This window comes from Stigmatopora argus, chromosome 6 (genome assembly GCF_051989625.1).
Source record: "Stigmatopora argus isolate UIUO_Sarg chromosome 6, RoL_Sarg_1.0, whole genome shotgun sequence".
NCBI lineage: Eukaryota > Metazoa > Chordata > Actinopteri > Syngnathiformes > Syngnathidae > Stigmatopora > Stigmatopora argus.
In genome coordinates, this window is record NC_135392.1 from 14,157,573 (window position 1) to 14,185,115 (window position 27,543).

Genomic DNA, 27,543 nt, shown 5'->3' on the forward strand with positions numbered 1-27,543 from the left:
TGCTGTTTGTTTTTGTCTTTTTACCTGTGACAGATGACAGATGATCTGCTTTTTCTAAATCTATTTTCAGGGCAGATAACTGCAAAGCATGTTACTGAATCTCTGCTATGAGACTGCATAGAAGTAAGAGATATAAATTATTCCTGCTAATACTGAGTCTTTCTTAACCCCTTCAGTCTGACATTACACCGAGTGAACTTGCATGAATAGCACTGTAGATAGCATGCTATCCTAATTGCTTTCTGGAAAGAGAAACGGTTTGTGAGAAATTGTGGAAATTATGCGCTGAGCTGTTGGGACCACAGAACAGTTGAAATGCAGATGTTACAATTTCGAAAATAAAGTATCAATGTTTGTCAGGGTTGTGAAAAGAAACAATAAAGTATCTAATGTTTATCACTGTCAAGACGGCGTGTGCTTTTAGTGGCCACTAACTGAGATGTCAAAGGTTATCTAAAATGGAAAAAATGAAAACACAATCATAAGATCTTACCGACAACTCGGAGTTCTGCATTGGAGTAGACGTCACCATATTTGTTCCCCGCAACACATTGGTACATTCCTGTGTCCGACAGGGTCAAGCGACTGATTAACAGTGCCCCATTGTTCACCTGTATGCGTTCCTACGGACATAGACACATGCCATTATTCCGCCAAGTCGCCACAGCTCATCTACATAAAAACAGCCAAAAGGCCAGTGAATTATGGTCTGAAAATAACAGATGTGGCAATAAATCTAGGATTTCATCACTAATGGAGGGGAAGGAAGGCTTGGGTGGATGAAGGCAGGCTTGCAGAAAATGACCCTAATCAATCTGCATGTTTATGAGAGGGAAATAAAACCGTGCCCTATTTATATCAGTGACGGCACCACAGGGGCTCTTTCCCCTTCAGCAGGAATGAGATAAAGAATATCATAATATCTAAGGATGTAGTTCATTGTGAAAATTGCTTTTCTGATACGGCCAAAACATGAGGTGCTGCCAACATTTCTTTTTGTTCTCTTTCAAAAATGAACTTATCCTAGAGAGGAAAGGTCAGGACAAAATACGTACATCAGGATCACTGCATGAATGTTTCAACTTTTGAATTGACTTCCTTGCAATATAGAATCAGCTTTCTTTGAGGCCTGCCAACTACATTGCCCTTTGGCTTCACTTTTAATTAGGGCTCACATAAGATGTAGTCTTTATTGGAGAGGTGTCTCAAAAGCTTGAGCTCCACTCAAGGAAAACAAGATAGGGTAATCAGATAAAACATGGTCCATTGACTGACTGACGGTTCAAAGACTTATAGTGTATTGGGAAGCTGGATTTTTACTTCCCAAAAGCTAGGCATGAAGGTCTGGACAAAAGGTGAATGCTAGTCAAAGAAAACAAATGGTGCAGTTGTTCAAATCCACAGCTGTGAGGATTTACTTGTTATTTTGTTTTATTGAAACTGACCTGTTGGAACAACAACAAAAGCCAATTCCTCTATTTGCATTGACAAGATTTGGATTTAATTATCAAGACATGGATATTTTGAGTACAAATAAACAAGGATTAGAATGGGTATTCTGAAGAATCTATTTTTTGTGCCATAGTCTACTTTAAACATGATTATTATTCTGTATTCAATCAGTTAATGGCATGAAAATACATTCCCATTTGCACTGCTGAACTAGGAGCAATTCAGGGTTACGTGTCTCGCACAAGGACACTTCAAGTTTGGTCACTGCGCTATCGCACACACCACTGGTGCCTCCCAACAATGACAAAAATACATATGCCAGGAACAAATTAAGTGATAAAAAATAATGAACAAAAAATTCAGCAAGCCAAATGACAAGAATTTCAGGAAAGGAGTATATTTAAACAGAGACGAACATGTAATAAAGCTTACTTTCCCCCACAACCGCTGGTGTCATTGACCTTTTCCAGTTCCACTCATTTCATGACTGTGCTTAATGATGGCATTTCAAACAGTCTAACACCTTTGGGTAAAATACATCTAGCCGTAAGGTGTGAATATACCAATTCATTAGGAATGTTGAGGGGGAATTAATGGCATAAAAAAACCCAACAGTCAATACAACCTTGTACTCAAGTAGGCTTTATTTATAGGGATGTTATAGAAGCAGTTCTCAAGATGAGAAAATTGATGCACCAGTGAATGCAGAGGTTTGAATGTATACATTAAATTGCAAAATAGACATATTTTTCTTTTGTAAAGTTAACTTTCTTATTATATAATGACAATGACAAGGTAGACTTCAATATTCAGTCTGCAGACTGCCGCTATGTTGCCTACTGCACCCAAAGAGTGGGAAAGAGGTATGCAAGCAGTACCTCTAGAGCTTGGGGGAGGAGAATATAAAAATATGCAATCAGAAAGCCAAAGCATATTTTGTTCAGCCATGAATACACCGCATTTAGATTTCATTCATGCTAATTGCCTTTTAATAATGGATTAAAATAATAAGTTTTTCAATATTCAACACACTTTAATTGACACATTTCATTGATCTGTAAACTTGGCACATGCACCTGAATTATTCATCTCATTTCCTGGCAGATTTGTGCTCGCTAAGGTGCAAATCCAAAGTGTGTAGGAATAGAGGCGTGGTAGTACCTAGAGGCGTAGATTACTGACCTGCACCGCAGAATATGAGTTAGATACGGTACATGATTGAGTTGAACAAAAAGCCATGACGTCTGTAAATTGTGTCACAGTATCGATGGGGGTCACAGAGAAAAAAGAATCTATGCTTACTTTAGATGTGAGGAAACAAGTGGAACATAAGGCTATAGCAATCAAAATATGCCTGCAAACAAGTCAGGATTGCAGAACCTTTTACTTCAAGACTGACTCTTGCGCATCTCTATGAACCAGAAAATTCAGAGTTCTCTTCTATGGGTTAATCCCTTTTATTTCCACATGACCTAATCCCTCGAATACCTCCTAGGGCTATGGAAGAATGCTGCTGATGGGGAGGCGGACATATAGATGATACGTGCAGTACCTCTATCAATTTCTCATCTGTCATCCTTTCTACGGTCACCAGTCAATCACAGAAATATCGACATATCAACTACTCACACTCCAATTCACCACACCATGGTGTAGTGCAGGGGTGTCAAACCGGTCCTCAAAGGGCCGCAGTGGGTGCAGGTTTTCATTCCAACTCAACAAGAGAATACCTTTTGCAAGTGTAATCAGTTAATTAAAGTCAGGTGCTACTTATTTTAGAAGACACCTGATTGGTTAAAATGTCAGCACTGGATCGGTTGGAACAAAGACCAGGACCCACTGCGGCCCTCGGCGGAATCGGTTTGACACGTGGTGTAGTGGTTCACTCCAATGAATGAATACTCCAATTCTGTCATGTTTTGTTGAGGTTTTGGGTAGCAGTGTGTGTGTGCTTGTTTTCCCCGTGTGTGCTGTTTGGGTGATTTGTACGTCTCACCTTGCGTCCCTCCTGGTTTTCCGTTCCTCCCAAAACCTGTTTCATGTTTATAATTAGCCCTTGTGACGTCTATTTAACGGAACTGTTATGTGATGTCAGCATGGGAGTATTTCCTTGTGTTCCCTAGTATTCCCTTGTTACCGTTACTGCCCTGTGTACCTTGGATTACCGTTTGCCTCGATTAACTTTTGTACCTCGTGTTTCCCCAGTAATCGTAAGTTATGTTTTGCCTCTTTGTCGGTGTGCATCTTCCCCTGTTTATTTTGTCATATTTTGGATTGAACTTTTGCCATTAAAAGCCCAAGTTTTGCAGCAGCACTGTCACGGCCTTTTTCCTGCCTCGCATCCTGGGTTCTCACCATCACGCACTTAAAGAAATCATGACAAATTCACATTTATGGACAGCTTGGAGTCCTCAGTTAACCTAACATGTATGTTTCTGGAACATAGCATGGGAAGCAAGGTTACTCGATTGTGAGCAAATTCCTCTAACGTGCCCCATGGTTGCACTAACACAAACATACTGTCTTGATATTCCTCTGTGTACATACAAAATGGTGCATTGCAATATACTGTATTTGACGTAAAGTATTTAATAATATGGTTTTATAGCCGGTATTATTATTATACAAAATGTTAGGGCAGAAACAAATACCCATGACTAATTTTAAATGTAACTTGTTAATGGATGAAAACTTTGGCCGGCAACACTGTTGCCTTTCTGTTATGATGAAGAAAAGCAGAATCAAAAGGTAACCGTCTAAATTCATCAGTTGATCTGAGTACATTCCCGGCGTCTCTTGCGGCCAGAGGCTGTGGGTAATAAAAATAGGATCCTAGTTACAAGTAGATAGAATGAGTATCTGACCTCTCCCTAAGAAATAAGAAGTTCAGTCATCTGGCAGGAGCTCAAAGTTGACCTGCTGCTTTCCCGAAATAAGAGACGCCAAATACGACATTAGGCCACCCAATTTCCACTACACTGCCTCATTGAGTTGCTCCACAGGGAACAATAGAGAGACTACTGGAGTCTACCTTAATGCATTTCGTCTAGCGAAGAATGCCTCGGGATTACACCCAGAGAGGTGTCTTGGACAATATGATTTGAGGGAATCTCTGCCTGCACAATCTTGCCCCGGAAAAGAAGATACAAATATATGGATGGGAATAGTATAAAGACCTGAGCATTTTCAAATAGCTCCAACTGCCCCCACTTTACTTCATACTTTTTTTTTTTTTTTAAACTTGGTTCTTCTTTTTGTGTTTTTTATGTAATGTAAAGCAAATATCAATTTGATCGAAATGTCAGAACACATGGTGTTGATTATCCAAGCGGTTTTATTACACGTAGGCAGAAGCTTCACTGCACATTTGTTGCCAGGCTGGGTTCCTTCCAACAACATGTATTACGATCCAGTACTGATCAATATCCTCTGGTGTCTTTGTGATGTCAGTTTTGCATAATTAAGCAGCTGCTCATTTGTGAGATGCAGGCTGTATTCCAGTGCTCTGGTATTTTTTTTTCTCATTCATGTTAAAACTATTAACGTGTTTTAAACATTTTTTTTAGAACTTAAGAATAAAATTGCATCTTTAGCACAGAAACCCATCACTTAGTTAACATCGCTATTTCTCTAATATTTAACTTTTTAGAGTGTCGGATAATACAAAATGCTAAATTTACTTCAGGTTTACGCAAGGGTCTATATATAGGAGTCATTTGAGTAATACGTTGATTCGGGAGCTTGATGAAAAACTACGCATTGTCTTATAAGGGAGCAGTACAGTATAGAAAATAAAAACCCAAGTTGTATAAAAAGAGTCAGTGAAGCCTGAACAATCAACTCAAGGATATGTAAGAATACAACATGCTTTACCCAACAGCTCTGTGAGAGAAAAGACAGCATCGTCAAATTTAATGTACAGCAATACTAACGTCTCACATGACTCACCTCTGCAGGCTCCATGTTCTCTCCATTTTTCATCCATCTATAGGATGGTTTTGGCTTCCCTGTGGCTTTACATTCCCACACCAACGAGGCATCAATAAGCTTCTGGACATCTTGAGGTTTCTCAATGAGATGAGGAGGAGCTGAAAAGTGTTATAAAATAGGGTAAACTGATAAATACAAGTAATAAACTATACCAGAATGAGCATTTAGCAATATTTGCACGTATATCAATGTTTAATTAATTTATTTGATGGCTGTCACAGTGTTCACTATGAACCAGGCTTACAGACTCGCAATTTTTATATAAAGAAATAAAGCCTGAGTGAACGTGTGGCATTACTGTCTGGACATACTGGACAGTGAGTAGTTTGAGTTCGTGTCACAAAGTTAATAAGATAAAATAAGAAGAGAGTACTGGCAGACTCTACTTCTCTGTTTCACAACAACCCTCACAATGCCACTCTGATGAGCTGACCTTTTGGAGTTTTTTTCCATAACAGTTAAATCCTTGCTCTAATTGACCTCTGTTTTCCAGTATTTGCCTTTAAAAGAGGCAGGCTCAGACAGTCAATGTCTTGTATTCCCTGTATGCACACAGACATTCAGCACACTGCACATCTGTGATAAATAATTCTTGTGGTTGGGGGGGTCTGTTATACAGAAGGAATATAAAAAGAAATAGGGTTGCTGCCTAGCAAAGGTGCTTGTAATATTCATAACTGAGTCCTGCCCATTTTGCGGTTCAACTTTCAGGGCTTTTTATTTTGTTTTGAAGTTCATAAAAATGTGAAAATCCACACGGAAACTAGCAAGCGGAAGGCTGAACTAGGAATCAGCACAGAAGAAAAAAAAATTCAAATAGGGGTGACCCTACTTCGCGGTTTTTCGGTTATCGCGGCCATGTCCGATACAGGGTGTCCGCCGCCTCTGGCTTGGAGTCAGCTGGGATAGGCTCCAGCACCCCCCGCAGCCCTAATGAGGATAAAGTGGTTCAGAAAATGAGATATATATAGGTGTTTATTATTACTTTACTTAAACAAGCTGGAAAAATAACAGGAATAAAAATTATTAGACAAGGATTATAATATTTTTTATGACACTTTATTTGCCCTGTGACCATCATTTCCCTTGCAATTCTAGGATGTGCTTTCTAATGGTGAATAGTATGGAGTATTTGTGAAGGGAATTTGTATATGGTGTGTGTTTTTATGTTGGAACTTGGACTCCTGTCAAAGTAGTAGAAGTATGCTATCATGATGTGGGTGGCTATGGTTTGTATGTGATGACACAGGTGATTGTTTTTCAGTCATGATCCAACATGTATCTCTACATATATTTCTGTCTCAGAGTCAGAATCTCCAATTATTGTAGCTTCTTTTGGATGTAAAAAATATTACCATACTGATTTTCCCCAATGGCTCACACCGCTGTCTCAAAAGCTTCATTCAAAGCAGACTCAAAATAGGATGACTGATTTTTATCACCTGGCTGCAGACAGTGTGAGGCATAGAGAAAGATAAAACACATCAAAATGAAAAAGTACCTGCAGCTCACAATGACCACCCCCTCTGGGTCAGTGTGTGCTCCTAGGTTGTTAAGGAAAAAAGATTGAGAGCATCCAATAAAGTTGTAAACAATGGCAAATTGCTTAATACCCCAAATAAGTTCTTTCTGGCAACAAACAGGTTAGTCTTCTGGGGAGACAAAACAAAAGAAGACCTTATGGCTATAATATTCATCCATATTTTCAACATCGCTTATACTCATTAGAATCATTGGGTCCTGGAACCCCTCCCAGCTGACTCCGGGCGAAAGGCGGACTCTACTCTTTCGCTGTGGCCAGTCAGTCATAGGGCACACGCAGGGACAGACGACCATTCAGACTCACAATCAGACTGCCACTGAGTTGGAACCAAACACATGCAGCCTGCGCAGAAGTCAGTCAAACGTAGCAGTCTACCATCAGCATCATAAAATAGTATTCAGTTGAGGATATTTCTTCTATTCACTTTCTCTACCTTTTTACTTTGACTCGATAACAAGCTCGTGTGGATCAATTAGGGATTTCTGATGGGCATAAGAATACTGTTCTTCCCAACTTTTCTACACTCTAGCACTATGATCCAAGTTGAGCAGACTCTGGAATCAATATTAAACAATTCTCCTCTACATGCTCAGCTCTGGTGCAGGTGTTCCAGGGAATTTCAAATCATGTCTCTGAGAAGATATTGGCATGTGCGCTCACATTGGTGTTTGTCTGGGAAGAGAGCCACATGCTGTATCACCCAGCAAACATTGACCACAAATCTTTAAAAAACAGCCGGTGATTTGCATTTTATGGTGCCTCTTTGCTGACACACTCTATTTTAATACAACCTGGACGACCGTGTAGATGACATTTGTGCTTCAAGTTTTGCATGGTCAAGTGGTAAGCACTTGTGCTATACAGTTCTGAAATCAAGTGTTCAATCCCTGGCGTGTTCCGACTTTCCTCCATGGATTTTGCATGTTTTCCCGTGCCTGACTGAGTTTTTTTCCGAGTACTCTGGTTTTCTCTCACTTCCTAGAAATACGCACTTGAAATTATCCTGAGGATAAGTAGAGTGGAAAATGAATGAATTATTGTAGTCTAGTGCCCGATGAATGAGCATTATCTGTCCACCTTTCGTCGGTAAGATGGGTTTGGCTTCAGCATTCTGCAACCCTGACAAAGATACGTGTATTGAAAATGAATGAAATATTGTAGTGTATTCCTCTAATAGCACATGAATGAAGTTGTGAGCACAAATGTGGCATACCTAGCAGAGAAATAATGGCCACTTTAAAACATGGGTACTGAAAACTGAAAGATTAAAGAGTTCAGGAATATGCTGCTTGGCATAGGCAGTGAAAATATAAATGAAATTAAAAAAGTCTAACATCATTATTCACGGTGCTTACCCCAAAAATGCATGTTCTTAAAAAACATATTGCTATCTTGTACACTTTTCGTAATTTGTAATAATAGTCATGTTATTGTTTTTTGGTAAACACACGAGTTTTTAAGTAAATATGCGAGAGTGTTAAACAACTGGAATATCCACACCATTGCCCCCCTTTCCTGTCATTCCAGATGCTTTGGGGAAGATTATGTCCCTGACATATGCGCCACTGGTCTATGTATAGTGCATTTAATAGCTTTGATCTCCAGTGAAGTTGGAAAAATGTCAATCATGATGCCATCTGGTGGAACCCAATACAACGCTCACCATCAAGGTCATAAGCAAGGGCTAAGCTTCATCTACGTAACTCCTTTTAATCTGGATCAAAATATCAGCGGCATCATGACTGACAGTCTTTAATCATTCTGATGTGTCATTAAAATGAACCTCTACTCTCTTGTAAGCCACGCGAGACACAGTGTGTCTATTGTTGCTTCTGCTGAGGTGATGCAGATCTGACAAAAAAAGCAGGGTCCATTCTGGTAAAATTTGTATGCACCACAGGATTACCACAGAACCTACCGTAAAAAGACATCTTTCCTTTCACTGTGTTAATTCCCCTGGAATTCTCAGCTACACACTCATATGTGCCCGCATCTTCCTGTTGGAAGTATGGGATTTCCAAAACAGAACTTGATTTCCTTATATCCACTTTCCTTGGGAAAGGAACACCATCCACTTTTCTCCAGTTTATCGAAGGAACTGGGCTGGAGAGAACAGATACAGGAATTTAACCCAGCTTTTGAAAGTTGTCGGCGACCAGTAAATTAAAGAACATATTTTAATCTATTCATTATTTATTTACTCAGTTGAACGTCGAGTCTTCAGCAATTATTCATTCATGCTGTGCAATGCTACCATCAGCAAGGGCTATATATTCATAAATCAACTAATGCCAAAAGTATTGCTGCATTTAACAGCCAAATAGATAAAAAAACATTAAAAAATATGAAAAAGAAAAACACTAACAAAGTGCAGCATCCGTAATCTTAAAATATGAGGCAGGAATTTCACTTCCCTATGGCATTTTTGGGATGTTATTTGTTACAATAACATTACACAGCCATGAAAAAAGGTTTGAAGTCTTGTAAAGTCTTTTATTCCCTGATAAGCCCAGTGAGTTAAAAGTCAATGTACTGTACTGCATTCTGACATCTAGTAATTTGCACTGTGAGACTTGAAAGCACTACATTCTCAACTAGAACTGTAGCTAGGATTAAATATGAATGAATAAAAATAAAGAATGCAAAAACAAACATCCCAAAAACTTTGGTAGTAAGATTTCTTTCATGTGGTAGTGAGAATGCTGAGTCTGATGTAAATGTTGCCTTACTTTCCCAGTGCAAAGCATTCCAGCTTCACAGTAGACCCTTTGGCAATGTGAATGACTTCAGGAAACTGGACTTCAATCTTTGGCTCATATTCACCCATCACACCTGTAGAGAAATTGTAGATACCATTGGTATTGGTTAAACCTTGAGGATCGCACAAAATTAACTACAAGAAAAAATGCTTAAAAGATGATTCCTTATAAAAGACAAGAATATAATCTACTGACAAGTTGTGATCGTTCAGTGCCTTCTGAACACCATTGCATATGCAACCCCTGCAATTTTCTTCAGCCTCCGACTGTGATCTAAGCAACAGCAGTTCACTTCGCTCACAGCACTGTCACAAAGAACTTTCCCATTTAAAATAATGAGAAAAATGAGACTAAAATACAACTCCCAGCGGCTATGTGCTACAACTTTGACAATCCATGGACAATTTGAGCTTTTGCATTCAGATGAGGTTCATCTGTTGTTGTATCTGTTATGAACCAGAGAATGTTCCAATTAAACCCCGGGGGAGCTGTCAACGTGCCGACAAAGCATCCCATTTATTGTCTGCAAACCAGCTCAACTGGATTAAAATATTCATACTGTGCAAGTGAAAATTCTGAGGACAAAGAGGGTCGAGACCCAAGGCTTCAAACAGGATGTCAACAACTGCAATTGTGGTGTCTTATTTCAGTTATGTGCGGAGATGGATGGATGGATAGATGGACAGACCGACAGTAGATACAAATTCCGCATATCCATCTCATGATGGATTAGTCCAACAAAATATAAACCTACTTGTGCATGGATTTGTCGAGCCATGGGACGCTCATAAATCAGCACAAGCACACTGTGAAATCATGGAAGTACTCCAATACTAGCTTCTCACAGTCAGAAACTTTGTATAACAAACTGTATACTAGATGTCACTTGTACTCAGTATTCTTAATGAGTTTTTCTTCGCTCTTCCTTGAACCTCAGTTCTGAACTTCTAACATTTGAACTGGAATCATTCACAGTCAATACATAGAGTGCTTGTTAGTGTCCGACTGACAACTACTTATGTGGCATTTCTGAACTGAATTTATTCTCATTAAGCTAGTGGATTGAGCAATGGCAATAAGTAAACAAAAAATCACTGCAAAACCATCACTTTATTCCCTCTTTCACCAAAGTTTAACCTGTGGACCTCATCAGACGTGCATTGTGTGGCTGTGTCATCATATGACAGCAGGTTACAGCATGTTCAATGAGACCATCCATCCATTCTCACTTGTCAGCTAATTATATTTCCTATTAGGTCCAGTATGTCACTGCTGACAACATACCCAACACAACCACTCGTCGACTATTTGCAGTTGTCCATTACTAGTTACCGCCTGTAGACCACACTTACAAAGCTCCTACTGTTCATTAAAGAATTGGATAATTGTTAAGTATTTGTGATCTGCTTTGTGTTTCAAAATACAAGGTGACCGATCTTAATAAAGAATTCATTCATTCATTTTCTGAACTGCTAATCCTCATCGGGGCCTCAGGGGGTACTGAAGCCTATCCCAGCTAACTACATGCACCAGACGGGAGACACGCTGTATTGGTGGCCAGCCTATCGCGGTTCACAAGGAGACAGACAAGCATTCGTGCTCACACACATACCTAGGGGCAATTTAGAGTGTTCAACCAGCCTAGCCTGCACGTTTTTGGGATATGGGAGGAAACTGGAGTACCCGGAGAAAACCCACACGAGCCTGGGAGAACATGCAGGACGAGTGGTTGGGGACAGAAAGGCTTGATGCATGCATACATTTTTGTGTTGTATCATGGATGTAAGAATCATTAAAAGCCAATACATCTTACCATCATTACGGAGGACGAGTGGGGTGAGTGGGCCCTGGAAACGAGCTTTTGTGACAGGATGGGTAATGACACAAGTGTAGTTTCCGACATCTGAGGGCTCTACTTTAGCAATGTACAAGTTCCCTGTCTCCTGCGAGATGAAGCGACGAGTATCCTGCTTCACAAATGTTGGGTACTCATTAAAAATCCAGGAGAATTCCAGATCTGTTGGTAAGAAGAAAAATTTTGGTTAAATAATGAAAGAATGCATAATCAAAATTAAACATAAAAAGTGAAATCCATTTAATACTCAAAAGTAAAATGTTCACAAAAAGGTAGCCTTTCAGGTAAAAGCATGTGATTAATCTAAAATAGAAGGCATGTGTAACCCGCTAAGACCGACAGAAAAGTCTCTCGATTCCATACTTCAAACCCAACAGAAAGTCAGCTAATTTAAACTTCCTCTCCAGTTTTTCCACATTTTCTGCCATTTATAAGGACACATTTTAACATCTCCTGCAACAGGTTCATTAAAAAAAGACATCAACATTTCATCTGAAGATGTTAGAAGAAAAAAAGTAATAAAAAACTTGAGTTTTATTGATATATTCATTCTCAATGTTTAAAGAAGCAAAATTGTGGTGCGCCTTTTTAATTTCAGTGACCTAGTCATTCTTTTTTTCTTAATAAAAGTCATTATCATGACACACTTTGAAGGTTTAGTTTTTCTCCATTGTCTCTGTTTCTGGCGGCAGTTTCACTCTGACAACCACATCACTTGCGCAGGTAATCTATTATTTCTGTCTTTCAGTATTCAGTATTTTCACTATCACTAGGATTAATTTTCATCCAAAAGGTTGTGAATTAGAGACATCATGTGCTCTTTAGCTATTATAACAGTCTCCCTGGAAACAACACCAATCTGTTTCTCTAGCACACGAAAAAATGTCACATTAATGTAAAAGAACCTCAGTTTGTGCGACATTAATGAAAGCTCTGCACCATTCTCCAGGCACACAGTTTGTATGACTGTCAGAAGCCAAGCACAAATTCTTAAAAATAATACTTTTTATGCTTAACAAGCCATGTAAACAGCAAAAATGATGAAATAAAATGTAAGTTTAGCAAAGAAAAATATGTTTTACATTTTAAAAGAAGTTGTGAACCCCACTGCACACACGCAACATTATAAAACATATTAACATAATGTGCTATTCTAGTGAAGGTCGTTTACCATCCCCACGCTGTAGCTACAGTAATAATTCCTGATACCATTTTGTGTTTGGGTATTTATCACAAATAAGCATTTTCAGTTAAATATGAACATGAATTTCTTAAGGATAACTATACTTGAAGGTTTCATGGTTTCCACAAATTTCATTTATAGTTCCGTCACACTTCTGCCACTCTCTATTCAACATCTAATGAATGCTCAGCGCATTATGCTTGACTGCTTTAGCATGAAGAATAATCAGATTACATTAACTTGATGAAGTTTTCAGCACCATTAGTTCCCCAGGTGATATTTAGAAGATCTGGTAGTTATATTTGTAAGAGATTATTAAGGGATATTTAGAAAAAGAAACTTGGGTTTTGCCACCATTCAATATTGCACTCTCAATAAATCACAAATATATTATAAATTAAGTTTTCTTTAATTGGGCTGCTCTTTTGCCTTTGGAAATCGTCAAACATTTGTATTGACATGCAATCTGCTGCCACACAATTCTTCCGGATGTGAAGTCGACAGCGATGTCCATTTTTCCAGAACACCTCTATGGTTTAGTGGGAAGGCAATTACACTAAGAAGTCAGGTAGCTGCCCCTTTTCTTTGTCATCTCCCATTAGATTGGCCATTTATTACATCATGATGCAATACCTCAGGCAGGAAAAGGGTGTGACCATTGAACAGGAGGCAATGTAAGCAGTTGATCCTTATCATTTGTGTCTAGAGATTTTGGTTTGGCTGATGTGCATGAGGAGAACAACAGCGAGTGATGATGAAGTAAAGGTCCCCTGGGATGAAACACACTTGAAGGCAGGATAATATTGTGCGTAGGTGTTTTTCTCACAAGCATCTTGGCCTATGGTTGCACCTGTCCTTGCTCCCAAATGAATACATGGCAAAGCAGGAACCCAAGAGGATGGTTGCAAATAAAGCACATAGATTTTTCAAGTTGTTTGAGACAGCTTTTTAAAATAGTTCACAGGCAAAGAAAATGACAACACATTTTAAAAATTTCCGGCTCACGAAAAAATAATTTTAAATACGTTTAAGATGTCGAGCATTTATTTTAAACGTTTGAATACATAATGGTGGAGGGGCAAATCTATAACCATATGTGAATGAGTAATAACTCATCGATCAACAAACATTAGCAACATTAGCAATTTATTGTTGTTATGATTGATTTTATTTTATTTATTTTGGGAGAAATTAAACTTATGTTGTGTTTGCACTTAAGATAATATTTGACATTATCTATTTGTCTTTTTTCCCCTTTATCACAGAAGCCTGGCATTTGAAAGGTAGAGTGCTAATGTTACTGTAGCCACTCTATGTACAAAATATATATGTTATTTAAAATGCATTGAAGCTCATTGAAGCCTCCTGGGCAGATAATTATTTGGTCTCCTAAGATCTTTGATGGGTCCTTTAAGATCGTTTTACAGATGTCCCTAAGAAAAAAAAGTATTCTATCTCTTAAGTACCAACTTCAAAAGAAAGGCCTTTCTGAATATTCACGGCATGAACAAGATGGGCAATCAAATATCTCCCTCTCAGAGTACCTCCCACTGATTTATCACAGTTAAAAAAAAGACTTGAAAGCACTGAACTACCATATTTTTCAATTCCAGACTCTTAGGTAGCTAGCTATAAGTATGGTGAAAATATTCACGATGCACTACTCAGAGGGAATAAGAGATTTGATGAGCACTCCATGTAGTTCTCCAAGCATAAGAAAATAGAGTCAAGAAGTAGTATGTCTTTAACATAGTTCAAAACATACTCTAGGTGATTAAAAGCTATCCGTATGATGACTATGATGAACTTAGAGGCTTTACAAAAAAGATCGGAGCCCAATAAGAGATGGACTCAAAGTTTACCTCACACCGTTATTTAGAGCAGGAGGCTTAAGTACAGTCCTGACACTTTCAACTCAATGCCTTCTTATAAACCTTTCACATTAAATCTACACCTAAAAGAAAATTTGACATGTTGGAAATGCTTTTATCCACAGAAAGTAAATATTTAAATTCTCATCAGATCTCATTTGTTGAATAAATCACCAGTAGTCCTTTAAACAATAACTTTGTAATACTAATATTATTATTTGCAAACATGCCACAGCAGTACAAAAAGCATACAGCTCATATTTTGGCAGACAATGCCTTCATAAACAGAATATGATCAAATCAGTGAGCTAACTGCTAAAGAAAATATCTGATTAGTAAAAAAGGATAAGCCAATATATTCAACCTACTCTGCAGTAGGATTTATTGTGTAACTGCACATTGTCATGTCTGCTCCAGGCCTCCAGACTACTCTGGTCTACTGCTTCCTTTACAGGACTGGACAGGGTGCACATGTACTATGTTTATAAAGCCCCAGGTAGAGCAAGAATAGAGACAACATTCATGAGGAAAGTGATTTCAGTCTTGAGTGCTGCTCAAAGGTTTGAAGCATTATTAAAAAAAGAGGTCAAAAGCATCACATCCTCAATGAAAGTCAAAGTAAAGTCACATTCTCAGCCCGTTAATGCCCTCGAAAGAGACTGAGCCAGATAGACTCACACTTTGTTGCCAATGATCCACTGTGACAGCCGGGGGGACAGACTGCACAACTATATGCACCAGACACACAACATTAAAAATAACTGCACAATGAATTCAAAACCTAAAAGCTGATTTCTATAAAATATGTGCTATGATTTCTCCTACTTTTTATCCAACAATTTAGTGTTCAAACAGCCTAGCTTGCATGTTTTTGTGATGTGGGAGGAAACCGAGGTACCCGGACAAAACCCACGCAAGCTCGAAGAGAACATGCAAACTCCACACAGGAAGGTCCGGACCTGCGATCAAACCGCCAACCCCTGAACGGTGAGGCCGACACTCTAACCACTCTTTCACCAAGCCACCACTTTTGACAACACAACACAAGAACTTAGCACTCTGCGTCAGAATTTCAACATCATTGTAATTGTGTTGTTAAAATGGACAACTATATTTAATGCAACTGAAATAGTAACTTATCAATTCATCAAATTTTTTTATATTCAAGCTAAGTATTTTCATCACTTCGTCAATATTAGAATCTAAAAGAAAATTGCTACTGCAGCTGCATTTGGAAAATGCGTTTAAATAACCCAAGTGTTCATGATTGTGAAAATTTATATTTTCAGACTTTTCCAACAGGTGTCAGAGTGCATTTCTTCTGGGATGAAATTTCCACCGGCCTAACGAGATTACATGAAATAACATGAGATTGAAGTCAAGCAATCAGGATACAGATGTCTGTACAGTGTAACAGCCAAATAGCCAAAAATGAAACTAAAATGGCCTCTTTTAGGAGAGCAGTGGAGAATATTAACAAGTGCCACATCTTTTCCGAGTATGTTTTCCCATATGTGTGCACTTGCAGAAACTCCAAAGGCAATAATGGCACCAATGTGTACTGTAAACTTGAAAGAAGCTTAGAGGGAGATTTAGAAGGGCTGTCACTCGCATGTCTCCGCAGGGAAATGTGTGTGTGCTCTACTCCAACTCCGCTGTGGCCCTTTCATACATGATTAGAAACTCTAATCAACTTTGAGTGTCACTCCCTAGAAATTCTGCATATCCCATTTCATGGTGCTGTCATATTGCTGGCTGATTGTCACGATGGCAAATACAGTATGCTGTATGATGTCAAAACTTAACACATTTTGGAAAAAAGCCTCCAAGAGAGTGGTAGCAATGAAGTGACAGTGATGCGATAGTCTTACATCCAGTCAAGCATGGGGTATGACTCAAAAAGGGATTAGGGGAGATTACAAAAATGTGTCATATGATAATCAGATTAAACAATTTTTGGTAAGGAAAACCTGAGCAAAAACATGATTTTAAAGTAAGCACAGTAGCTAAAACACGAATGTAGAGCAGCCGGCACTTTGCAGGTTTACCTTTTAATGTTATCTGACTTTTATCATCATGCAAAATCCATTTTAGATCGCAACATTGGAAGTATGCAAGTATGGCTAACTTGAGGGTGATGTTGACAAAAAAATCCCTTAAAATCGGTCCCAAACTGTCAACAGCCTCATTCACTTCTTTTATCTTCTTGTCTTTCTTCTGTCCAAACATGTCTTTCTGCATGGAGGGGTATATTCTCCATCTAGAGGACAGCTGTCTGCAATGCATGACATGTCCTCAGAGACCCCCTCCTGGCAGGTGGAAACCCACCAGAGCCTTGGGCCTGCTCCACTATTCAAAAGACTGAAAACATATGGTACTGAATAGGGATGTGCAGAGGTATTCCTTAAATTTGCCTCTAGTGTACAGCACGTAATTAAAATGCAATGAGATCCTCAAAAATGAAGTGTGCATTGCTCAGCATACTGTCTATCATTGCTTCATTATTGTCTTACTTGTTGGTGTCATCGTGTTATAGGCTACATTTGGGTAACCAACACACTGTTCATGAGCACCGGGGCAAACTTACCCTAAATAAAATCGTAAAATTATAAATAAACAAGCAAAACTGTAAACTTTGAACCATTAGCAACAATAGCCTGAACACACCAGTAAATATTCAACAACTGAACATCGTAATTGTTCAGATGGCCATTGGAATCTGGATATAGTGGGTAGTTTATTTCAGTGAACTTTGTTTTAGTGTTTAGATGACTGCACATCACTAACTTATTAGCAGTAAAGATATGCACTCACTGGAAACCCAGAGGCACAATGGAAACCTGTCCCTTTAAAAATGTATGGTGGTTCCACTGAGATTGATACTGATGGGGAACTATTAATTCACTGGATAGATATACGTAGGTATATGCGTTATTGATTTTATTCAATAATCCATCAAGGGGATTTTTCCGAACACTATGGTAGGTGGTGGAAGTGTGCCTAACGTATTGCTGAGGGTGCTGGCAAAACCAATGCCATTGATTTAAACTGCACAATAGTTAAAAAAAAACACAAAGACACACAAACAAATTAATAGCAATTTGTGTCTGTACGTGTCTGTGCGTGGATGCGTGTGGAGTTGTAAATCTGCAACAAATGCGATCTGATTAAAGGTACGTGAGGGTACAGACTGAAGAATGTCAAATTGGCAATTTAGATTTATTGTAGCATATTAATTAAATTATAAACAATACCCTAATCATTTTGATGCCATCACCCACATTTGGATTTGTGTTACATTGTTTTAAACGAGTATTTTTTTTTTTTTACCTCCAGAATGTGGTGGTGGGCCACATAAGAGAACCACTCCTTGACCTTCTCGGACCGAAACAGAACTTCTTCTGTGAGTTTTGAAATTTTCAAGGTCTGAAAAACACATAAAAAAACAATCAAAACCACAGTATTCTACCCAGAGAAAATGTTCAACTGTGAAGAAAAAATCCTTTATTTTTTGTTCTGAGGTAAAAATTATTCTCACGTATTGTAGTACTGGATCCAAATGGTGACTGCAGCAATTACTTGTATTGTTTTTATAAGTGTCATAACATTATCTTTTATCGTGTTTTGTGAAGGTTAACTCCTTTACGGCTATAAACACTATTCTTTTCTACTCCCTAGTTTTTTCCACTTCTTAGTCTGAGCACGACCAGAACACACCTACTTTGCTCCCACGCCATTTGATTTGCCACATAATGAGAACCAAATACGTTGGTGTTCATCAAATTCTGAAGCCTTAATGTAGTCCCTCTGGTTTTCTAAGTCACACTCAATTAGGCGTGTTGGATTGGTTTTTGCATGTGATCCAGAAAATGTAGTACTAATTTATTACATAATTGCAAATCCCAAGAGATGTTGAGTGGGAAAAATAAAATAATATTAGTGGTTAACACATGTAGTTACCTCAGAACTGTGTGGTGTTTGCTTCTCACCCCCTACCTGTGTTTTTTTTTTCTGGGTGTGGTGGCTTCCTCCAAAATTCTAAAAACTTGTTAATTGAAGACTAAATTTTCCCGAGGCGAAAATGTTACTTTGAAGAGTTGTTTGCCTATATTTGCCCTGTGATTGACTGACGACCATTTTGGAGTCTACCCTGCTTGTGTAGTATTATTCGCTCATCAGAATTTTAAAAATCTGCTTTGGACATTTTTGCATGAGTTTGGTGATTTATTCAGTTCAATGTCAAATTCGGTTAATTTATTCATCATACCTCTATGTACTTACTAATGTAGGTCATATTAGGTGATGGACATGCTTTATAAGAAGCTGAGGCAAGTCAGTTTCATCTACTATCAATCGCTAATTAACCTACACGTGTCAGATAATGATCTTTACTACTGTCTTAAATTCGATTAAGAGAGCAATAAATTCAAGATATCAGATTTAGACCTTTGGGATTAAGTGGCAGTGTCTATCCACACATGCATATTATTCCTTTTATGTTCATGGATAAAAATATGTGCTAGTACAGGAGGAATACATTCAAATTACAGACACCATAGGAAATAATTTCAAATTACAGACAGTTTAGGAAATAGGTGAAAATAATGTTATTGTCTTTACTAAAGTTTTTGGGAAAGAAATACTATGCTGTTCAAAGCATAGTATTCCTCATTCAAAACTAGTGTAAGCTATGTTTTCACCATTTTCAGAATGCATTATCAGTGCATGGTATTCAGTGTATTCAATCCGCATGTTTCCATTTTATTTGATTTAAAGTTCCTTCAATGTTTTGGCACACCATTTCCCCCTCAGTTTCTTCAAAAATACACAAGGCAAATCTCATTCAAACCAAAGCTTAAAGTGCTGCACATTTTTATGACCAGACAAGAGCACACTTTTTGAGTTTTTGCAACATTTACTTTCATCTGAAGGTCTGATAGAAGGTTAGATAAAAGCTTCCCAAAACAAAGCAGACAAGCAGAGCGACATCTAAGGTACTGAATTTCCTCAGAAAATTGTATTTGGGGTGGTTTTGGCAGACATCAAAGCTTTACAGTATTCATCTAGAGCAGGGGTGCTCAAGTCCGGTCCTCGAGAGCCCCTATCCAGTCTGTTTTCCATATCTCCCTCCTCTACCACACCTGAATCAAATGATCAACTCATCAGCAAGCTGTCCAGAAGCTTGATACAGATACAAATGATTTGATTTGGTGTGTTGGTGTAGGGAGATATGGAAAACAGACCGGAGAGGGGCTCTCAAACATCAGACTTGGCCACCCCTGATCTAGAGAAATGTAGTCCCGCAACCCAATTGCACTAAATTGATTTATTTATGTATGTATTTAATGGTGAGGTGAAAACACACCTGAATTTGGAAGGTACGATTTTGCTAACTAAATATTTGTATGAAGGAGAAATTGTTGGTGAAAATGAATGAAAGGATATTTGTATGATAAACATCATGGACCATGAATAATAATAATAAAAAAAAAACATAAAAAGAGTAACAGTGGTAACATTTCTTGTTAGCGGCGGGAAAGTGTTATGCCATCTGTAACCTTACAATGTCTTATGTCGGAACAGTGATAAACCCTAGAACCCTTCTAATCTCCACTATCTGTGTGAGCCCACCTAAAATGGGCCCGCAACCCACTAACCTCCCCTTAATATGAGTTAAACCCTCATTTGTAGTAAAACTTTAGCGATATAGAGTCGATCTCACATTTATTTGTAGTAGAAAATGCTTCATAAAAGAAATGGAGCATTGAAAATGCCTCTTAGAAATTCTGACTTGTGCGCCCATTAGACAATATTTTCTAACATATACTTCGTAACCATGGAACTTTGCATTTGCATGAATTATTGGTATACCACTGTACATAAGCAGTGCCTTGAATCAATTGACATACTAATCAAGGGCAACAACTATTGAGTTGAAGCTCCCATCAGTTATCCGAGCCTCAGGAGGTGGACAGCCACCACCCTTGTGAGTAGCATCATCCATCAAAAGTTTGTGACAGAGAGAAGTAGGCAAACAATTTGGAACCTGGCCAATTTCAAAGAATAACCTTGAAGGCATTGTGGACTAACGTTATTTTTTTCTTCTGAAAAATAAGTTTCACAGAACCCTGCTCCATTAAACCCTCATGAAGTATTTGGACAGCAGTGTAATTTCTCACCATCTGGTAATGAGAATTCTCCCCCCATGTTGGGTTTAGCTGATTTTAACAGTAGGTAGTTATGCAAAATACATCTGTATCACACAGTTAACTAAACATACAGGTTTAAATCGTTTGAGACTCACTCTTGACAAAACATATTGGTTTAAATTAAACAATTTCCTGTGAAATCCACTGACTAAACGTCAATATCGCCTTTTAGAACAATTAGTCACTAGCGGCAAGATAAGAACCACTCTGATGTCTAATTAAACCAATTGCCTCATACTCAGAAAATAATTACAATTTTAGCAGGCAGAGCATGTTCTTCTAAAGCACTCTTTTGAATGCACAAATCATACTCAACGTAACTTCTCAATTTAGGAGATCATGTACAGTATGCTAAAAATTGCATGCCTGTTTTGTCAGACATACAAAACACATTGTCAGGTTTTCTAATCAAATCCAATGAAGCAAATAACAGACTTGTTAATTCAAATCTAAGTGTAACATAGCGCACTAGGACAATGAGATATTTATCCTAAATTAGAAGACACAATTTTGTTTTCATATATAATATTGATTGTATGCAGCAGGAATACGACAATAAATTATTTGACATCTTTGCAATTTTCAATTAAAAGAATAATCTAAATTAAAGGTCACCATATCTGATGGAGAGTATCAGGACAAGTGATGAAGGTATTTTTAATCTCTCTCTTTCTGTTTCCTTGTTTATAGAGAAAGCATGCTGGGCTGTATTTCACAGCTTCTCAATTATATATTTTTTAGACAGAAAACATGCTCGGCTGCTTCCCAATAAGAACAAAATACTCTCATATTCATGAATGAGTGATTTTGCTTTTTGTTCTCTTAAACATACATCGTTTAAAAGGATGACATGGCATGGTCATAGTTTTAGCAGTTGCCCTTTATAGTATCGGATTGAATGTTCTTCCTGCAGTCATGCACTGGAGTTCATGGACTAAACCCAGAGTATTAGGAAAGACAAATGACAGAGACCCATACATGTACTTCAAGAGTCCAGCTAAAGGCAACAATTAATGGAACTGCCATACCTTAACTGTGTATGCCAACTACCACAATCAAAAAAGAGTGCATTAATAATGAATTCCAAATATGGATAGAGAAATATTAGTGGCCTTGTCAAGTGGGCAAACTAATCTAATCTAATCTGACTACCATTCACTTGCAGTTACTGTCATCATTTATGCTTGTCCAATAATTGGAACATACAGAGGACCTTTATTGAATTATTCTTGCTTGAGGAATATTAAGTGGCAGCCCTGTCATTTTTGTCAAGACTCGTCATGTGATTTATTATCTGTCATAGACACTCATTCCAACAGACTACTACAGATTGACATTCCAGTTATAGCTATAGGGGGATATTTTGAGATATCATTTGTCATAATAAGAGACTGATATTGCATAAATAAGTCTGAGCATTAAAGCAGTTCCACATTCTAAACCAGTACTATATATTTATCATCAATTGTCGATATTTGAATAGATTTTTATCTGCTGGTTGATACATTGCCAAGTCCAAACAAAGCTGCCACATCAGCAAGTTAATTCCAGCAAGAAATTTCAGTCTGAAAATGATAACAGCCCCCTGAGACTTTTTGCAAAGACCTCTGGAAAATATTTAGAGCTTGCCATGCAAGAGAAATGAGAACCAATTTGACTTCTTCCAACAATGTGTCTATAGTACCTTTAAATTATACTAATCCATGTATATAGAATGTAGGGACCAATAATTGGTATTCTGGCAATAACTGTGCAATAAATGTGTAAAGCTGTGTTTCCACATCCTGTGATTTGATGAACAATATATAAAAATGAATATTGTTGCTCAGTAGTGCTCAGAAATTACGAGCATCTAAATAAAGACTCACATGCAAATGTTAGACTAGCCTCTCGGCTAACAATGGTCCCAAAAGCATTGGAGGCGAGGCACTGGTATGTCCCAGCATCTTGGTCTTTGTTCAGATGACTGATTCTTAGGTTGCCTCCAGATAAACTGTAGTGAGATCCAGATTTGGGACTGATTTCGGTCCCATTAAGTTTCCATCTAAAATTATAAAATGAAAAATACACATCAATCATGGATATTCATCAAATAGGTCTTCAAGAAAAATCTTCAGAATTCATTCCCCCCGTGTCTTAAACTCAGCATCCATGAACTAATGGGATACCACAGATCCAATTATACACAACTGGAAAATGTTCATCTTATTTAAATGGAGAAATAAAATAAGTATTCAGCAATTAAAACATATGCCTTCTACTTCACTCCCGCTCGTTGGGATGATTTTTCTCATTAGTGATGATCATCAATGAATATAATGAACTCTAAATTGCAAGATATTGTCAAATGAATTAGCACTGAGCTCTAACATTTTTAAAGAAACATCTATATTGAAGGAAAAGGTGAATGAAATTCCAAGAGAAACACTAATATTGAATGAAAAAGTTCCTTTCCTTTCCTCAAAAACGTATTCTTTTGCTTCATTTATCATCCGAAAATGTAAACATCAGACAAATCTCATTATAAAGGCAATAAAGGCATTCAATTCAATTCAAAATTGGCCAAGGTAAAGGTAAAAAGCAGGTTTAAATAGTGATTTTTATTTATTAAAAGGGAAAAATCTATTTAAAGAAGAGAGAAGCTACCATTTGTAATTTCCCATAGTGCCTAAACTGAATAACTGCAGCAGAGTAACATAAATCAAGCATTTTCTCCTTAAATAACAAATTACCTTTGATTATCTCACTTCTTTTGTGACTATATTTTGTTGACATGTGCCGAGTTATTAATATGTTAAATATTAAATAATAAATAATTGCGAAAAAAATCCAATAGCAAAAAAAGTTTTGACATTTTGCATCCACCCTATTTTAAGATCGTTCATTTGGGTTCTTATCATCCAGGGGTCTTAGTCAACATAAACCCAAATCAGTTCAAATCAGTGTCAAGAATCATTTATTTGGTTCTTAGAACTGCATGACAGCATATTATGCATATGTCAACTAGTTTTGTCCACAATATTGGATAACTCTTGCAGTTATCTATGCTGGCAGGCAGACGGCAACAGCAGCTCTTCTTTAAGGCACATGCTTTGTGCAATCATGTAACAGACCGTGTACACAGTGGCATAAATACTACACCATCTGGCTTATGAGGCTTTAAATGTTAGGTCGGCTATTTGTTTTATGAAGGCCGATGCCTTCATTTGAATTAATCCAACAACAAAAAAAGAAAGATGACAAATATTGACACTGAAAACAGAGATAATTTAACTTTCTTTTTCATTTGGTTTAATTTAGCAAACATGTATTTACTTCATTCATTAAAACAACAATTAATCACTTATGTCTTCCTTGAAAATGACACCCAGTTATACGTAGTAATCTAGATGTACTTAAATGATTTAAAAAAAAATATTTATTACTTAAAGTAATTAGTGTTCATCATGTCACTGTCTGAATTGAAGTGCAGCTTCTAAAGGAGCATAGTCCAAACTTTTCTATATACTTTTTCTCAAAACCTTGCAAAAATAGTTTAATGCCAGCTATCAATGTTATAGCTGTGAAAAACATTGTAACAGATTTAGACAGCAACCTTGACGATAAATTGTTGAATACTTGTAGCAACGTAAACTTTACATCAAATGCAATCAATTCAATCCAAAACATACTTAAAACATTTAACAACCCAGCAGCCAACCCACTCACCGATAGACAGGAGGCGGGCTTGCCTGAGCTTCACAGCTGAATACCACCTCTCTGTTCTTTTCCATAGATTCAACGGGGTACACAATGCTACCAGGCTGTTTGGTGAATACCGGACTCTGCAGGAGACTTCTCTCTGGAAGAACAAATTAGACAAATGTAAACATCTTATTTTATGAACGTAAACATTCGTGTGCGGTCGATTGGTCGCCGTCTTTTAAGACCAGCGACCAAAAGATCGGCGACCAAAAGACCGGCGACCAATCGACCGTGTACCTAAACATTTGTGAGACAAGCAATCACAAGCCGATTTATAGAAATTGAAAATACATTATGTCCTAGTTACTAAAAAGTTACACTTTTCAAGATTTCAAGTTTGAAGTTGACCCAAGCTCTGCTCCAGTTGTCTGAATAGATGTTACAGGATATATTCATCTACTCACACAAGTGGGTCTTTCAACATGTATTCTCCTGCAAGATTCTCATGGTAGAAAGTAGGTCACAGCACAGCAAACGCCTCCTCACACAGACACACACACACAGGTACCTTGACCATGTTTCCCTATGGACCACACACACTTGCGACAGGCTGATTATTTTTTTCCTTACTGTAAAAACATTGCTAATTTGCATAGTCCTCTGAGGGGCACAAAATCAGCTCAAACTAACAGGTTAACACCATGGAGGATATATAGTATCCCCCACAAAACATGGTGAAAACTGCGAGCAAACAAAGAGCTTTGATCTTTACTTGTTTCACTTCAAAAGCTTGGGATTCTTGCATTTAATTTAATTTTCATGCATTGCAGTCAATTTATTTATTTGTGTTAATGCACACATACACACACATACATATATATATATATATATATATATATATATATATATATATATATATATATATATATATATATATATATATACACATATATATATATATATATATATATATATATATATATATATATATATATATATATATATATATATATACGTACAAACAAACTGTACCAATAGCTGATCAATTACAATTTATTGTTCCATTATCCTCTAATTACATGACATGTGAAGATCCTCCTGCTATTTTTTCCATATCATAAATATTCCCCAGGTGAGTGAAAAACAGGTATACAAGTCTGAGGCCATATGATGCAACAATTCTGATGCAATATGGAGGCACATAACAACATGGAGAGCTCAGCACATTTGCTTGCCCTTGGTATACAATACAACAATAGCAATGTCTCCGCTAGAATAAGCAGTAGCAATACAATGGACATCTAATGCTCGTATGAGTTAGACAACAAAGGATAATTAATAATAGCATACAATGCATGAGAGAATATGTTTAAAATATTGAGGAATATGGGGCAACTGTGCTGTTGTTATTTGGAAAAAGAAAAAAAACAGCATGCTGTCCATACTGGATGGATGAATGGATGGATGGATAGTAGAGACATAAGCTTTAAATTTCGTACACCATCCACTTATGTCTTGGCGCGACCAGCTTAGGCCCTCACACAACAAGATCGTTTTGACATATTTTCTCCCCAGAAAAACATGAATAAATATATATTAATATAAACATGAAATGTTGACAAACCAAAACAAAGATATAGGGCCAGTGAAAAACGCATGAGAAGAGACCTTCCTGTTCAACCTGTTCTGAATGCCTAATACCACCAATTAGGCAGGGCTTGACTGGAAGGCCATCTGGGGATGTCTCCAACCCCCTACTCTCCTCAATATAATTGCTTCTCTTGAGGAAGAACAGGTGAGTGCACAATAAGATGTCGAGACATGCTCTTCAATTTTAGGACCAAAACCTGAGGTCTTACTAATGCTGCCATCAAGGAGATGCCAACCTTAATGAATGTATTATTAGGATGAGGGGAGGTGGGGTTAAATGCTGAGGACTCATTTAATATGGCCAGTATAATTCGTAGATTCAACTTAACAAATTGTAAAATTCTCAATCTAGTATATTTTTTATTTTATTATTGCACAGGCAATCCTTGATTTTGAAAGGCACCGACTTCCAATGGTTTGCGAAGAACTCGTTGGTGAAGTGATATAAGAATATATAACTGAAAAGTCACATTCAGTTAATGGCATACGCATGTTTTCATTTTTTTGGTTGTTTCTTTTTTATTGGTGCCCCAAAGCAACTGTTCATTGTAACAACTAACCAAGCAAAACAATAGACCAGTAACTTAAATCCATTGATGCAGAATCAAAATATAGGTTATTTTTAAGAAAGTATTTCACTACATTTACTTAACCACACTGGCACTAGCGATGCAACAAACCAATTTAAGCAAAAACCAACCGGTGAGTGAAACAGACAACTATATATACTATTGAGTTGCTGAAATGTTCCACATCTCTCTCCTCTGTTCTTTGTTGCCTTTTAAAATGAAAATATGTGATGCATATAAGATGTCTATTTTGAGCTAATTTGGTGTCTTTGTCCTTATTCATGGTTTTGAACAAAAGAATGTCCTACTTTTTTTCATACGTCTCCCCAGCACAATTTGGCATCCGTTGTGAATGTACCTTTTACAGTCTCTCTTTATTTAATTCAGCTCATCAGAGTCTAGGGAAGCAGTAACAGTCAACACTTAAGCACATCTATATTTGACTTTCCCTTTTGATGTGATTGGATTAAATGTGAGTTGATTGTTATGGTGGCCTTGCTAAAGCAGAGGGACATTCAATGTGTGCAATATAACATAATACAGGTGAAAGGGTTCAGGATAAAAATGGTTCCTAAACCTATTCATGCCATTCTATGCTTGAAAGGAGGCCTTTGTGAATTTACAACAGCATACAAAAGCTTCCAGTATGCACATTGGGCACCCTATGATCAACATTTTCATGCCACTGTATCATTATACTGCATAGTAGTCTGGCATCTTTTCGAGAGTATGAGTACATTAAAACACATTGCAGTATAGTTCTGTATTAAAGAGCAGT

The 27,543-nt window shown here is 37.5% G+C and overlaps 1 protein-coding gene across 7 annotated transcripts in view; it reads right to left on the reverse strand.

Annotated features, from left to right (window-relative positions):
- The window catches only part of LOC144075641 (contactin-4-like), a 109,550-nt gene that overhangs the window by 28,031 nt on the left and 53,976 nt on the right, over nt 1–27,543 (reverse strand). For all 7 annotated transcript variants that reach the window (XM_077602923.1, XM_077602927.1, XM_077602928.1 and 4 more), the window contains 8 exons: nt 24,571–24,703; nt 22,731–22,906; nt 17,984–18,079; nt 11,558–11,761; nt 9,715–9,817; nt 8,904–9,088; nt 5,401–5,540; nt 494–623 (listed from right to left, as the gene is read on the reverse strand). In XM_077602923.1, coding sequence (XP_077459049.1) covers nt 494–623; nt 5,401–5,540; nt 8,904–9,088; nt 9,715–9,817; nt 11,558–11,761; nt 17,984–18,079; nt 22,731–22,906; nt 24,571–24,703 — 1,167 coding nt within the window. The remainder of the gene's footprint in view (nt 1–493; nt 624–5,400; nt 5,541–8,903; nt 9,089–9,714; nt 9,818–11,557; nt 11,762–17,983; nt 18,080–22,730; nt 22,907–24,570; nt 24,704–27,543) is intronic.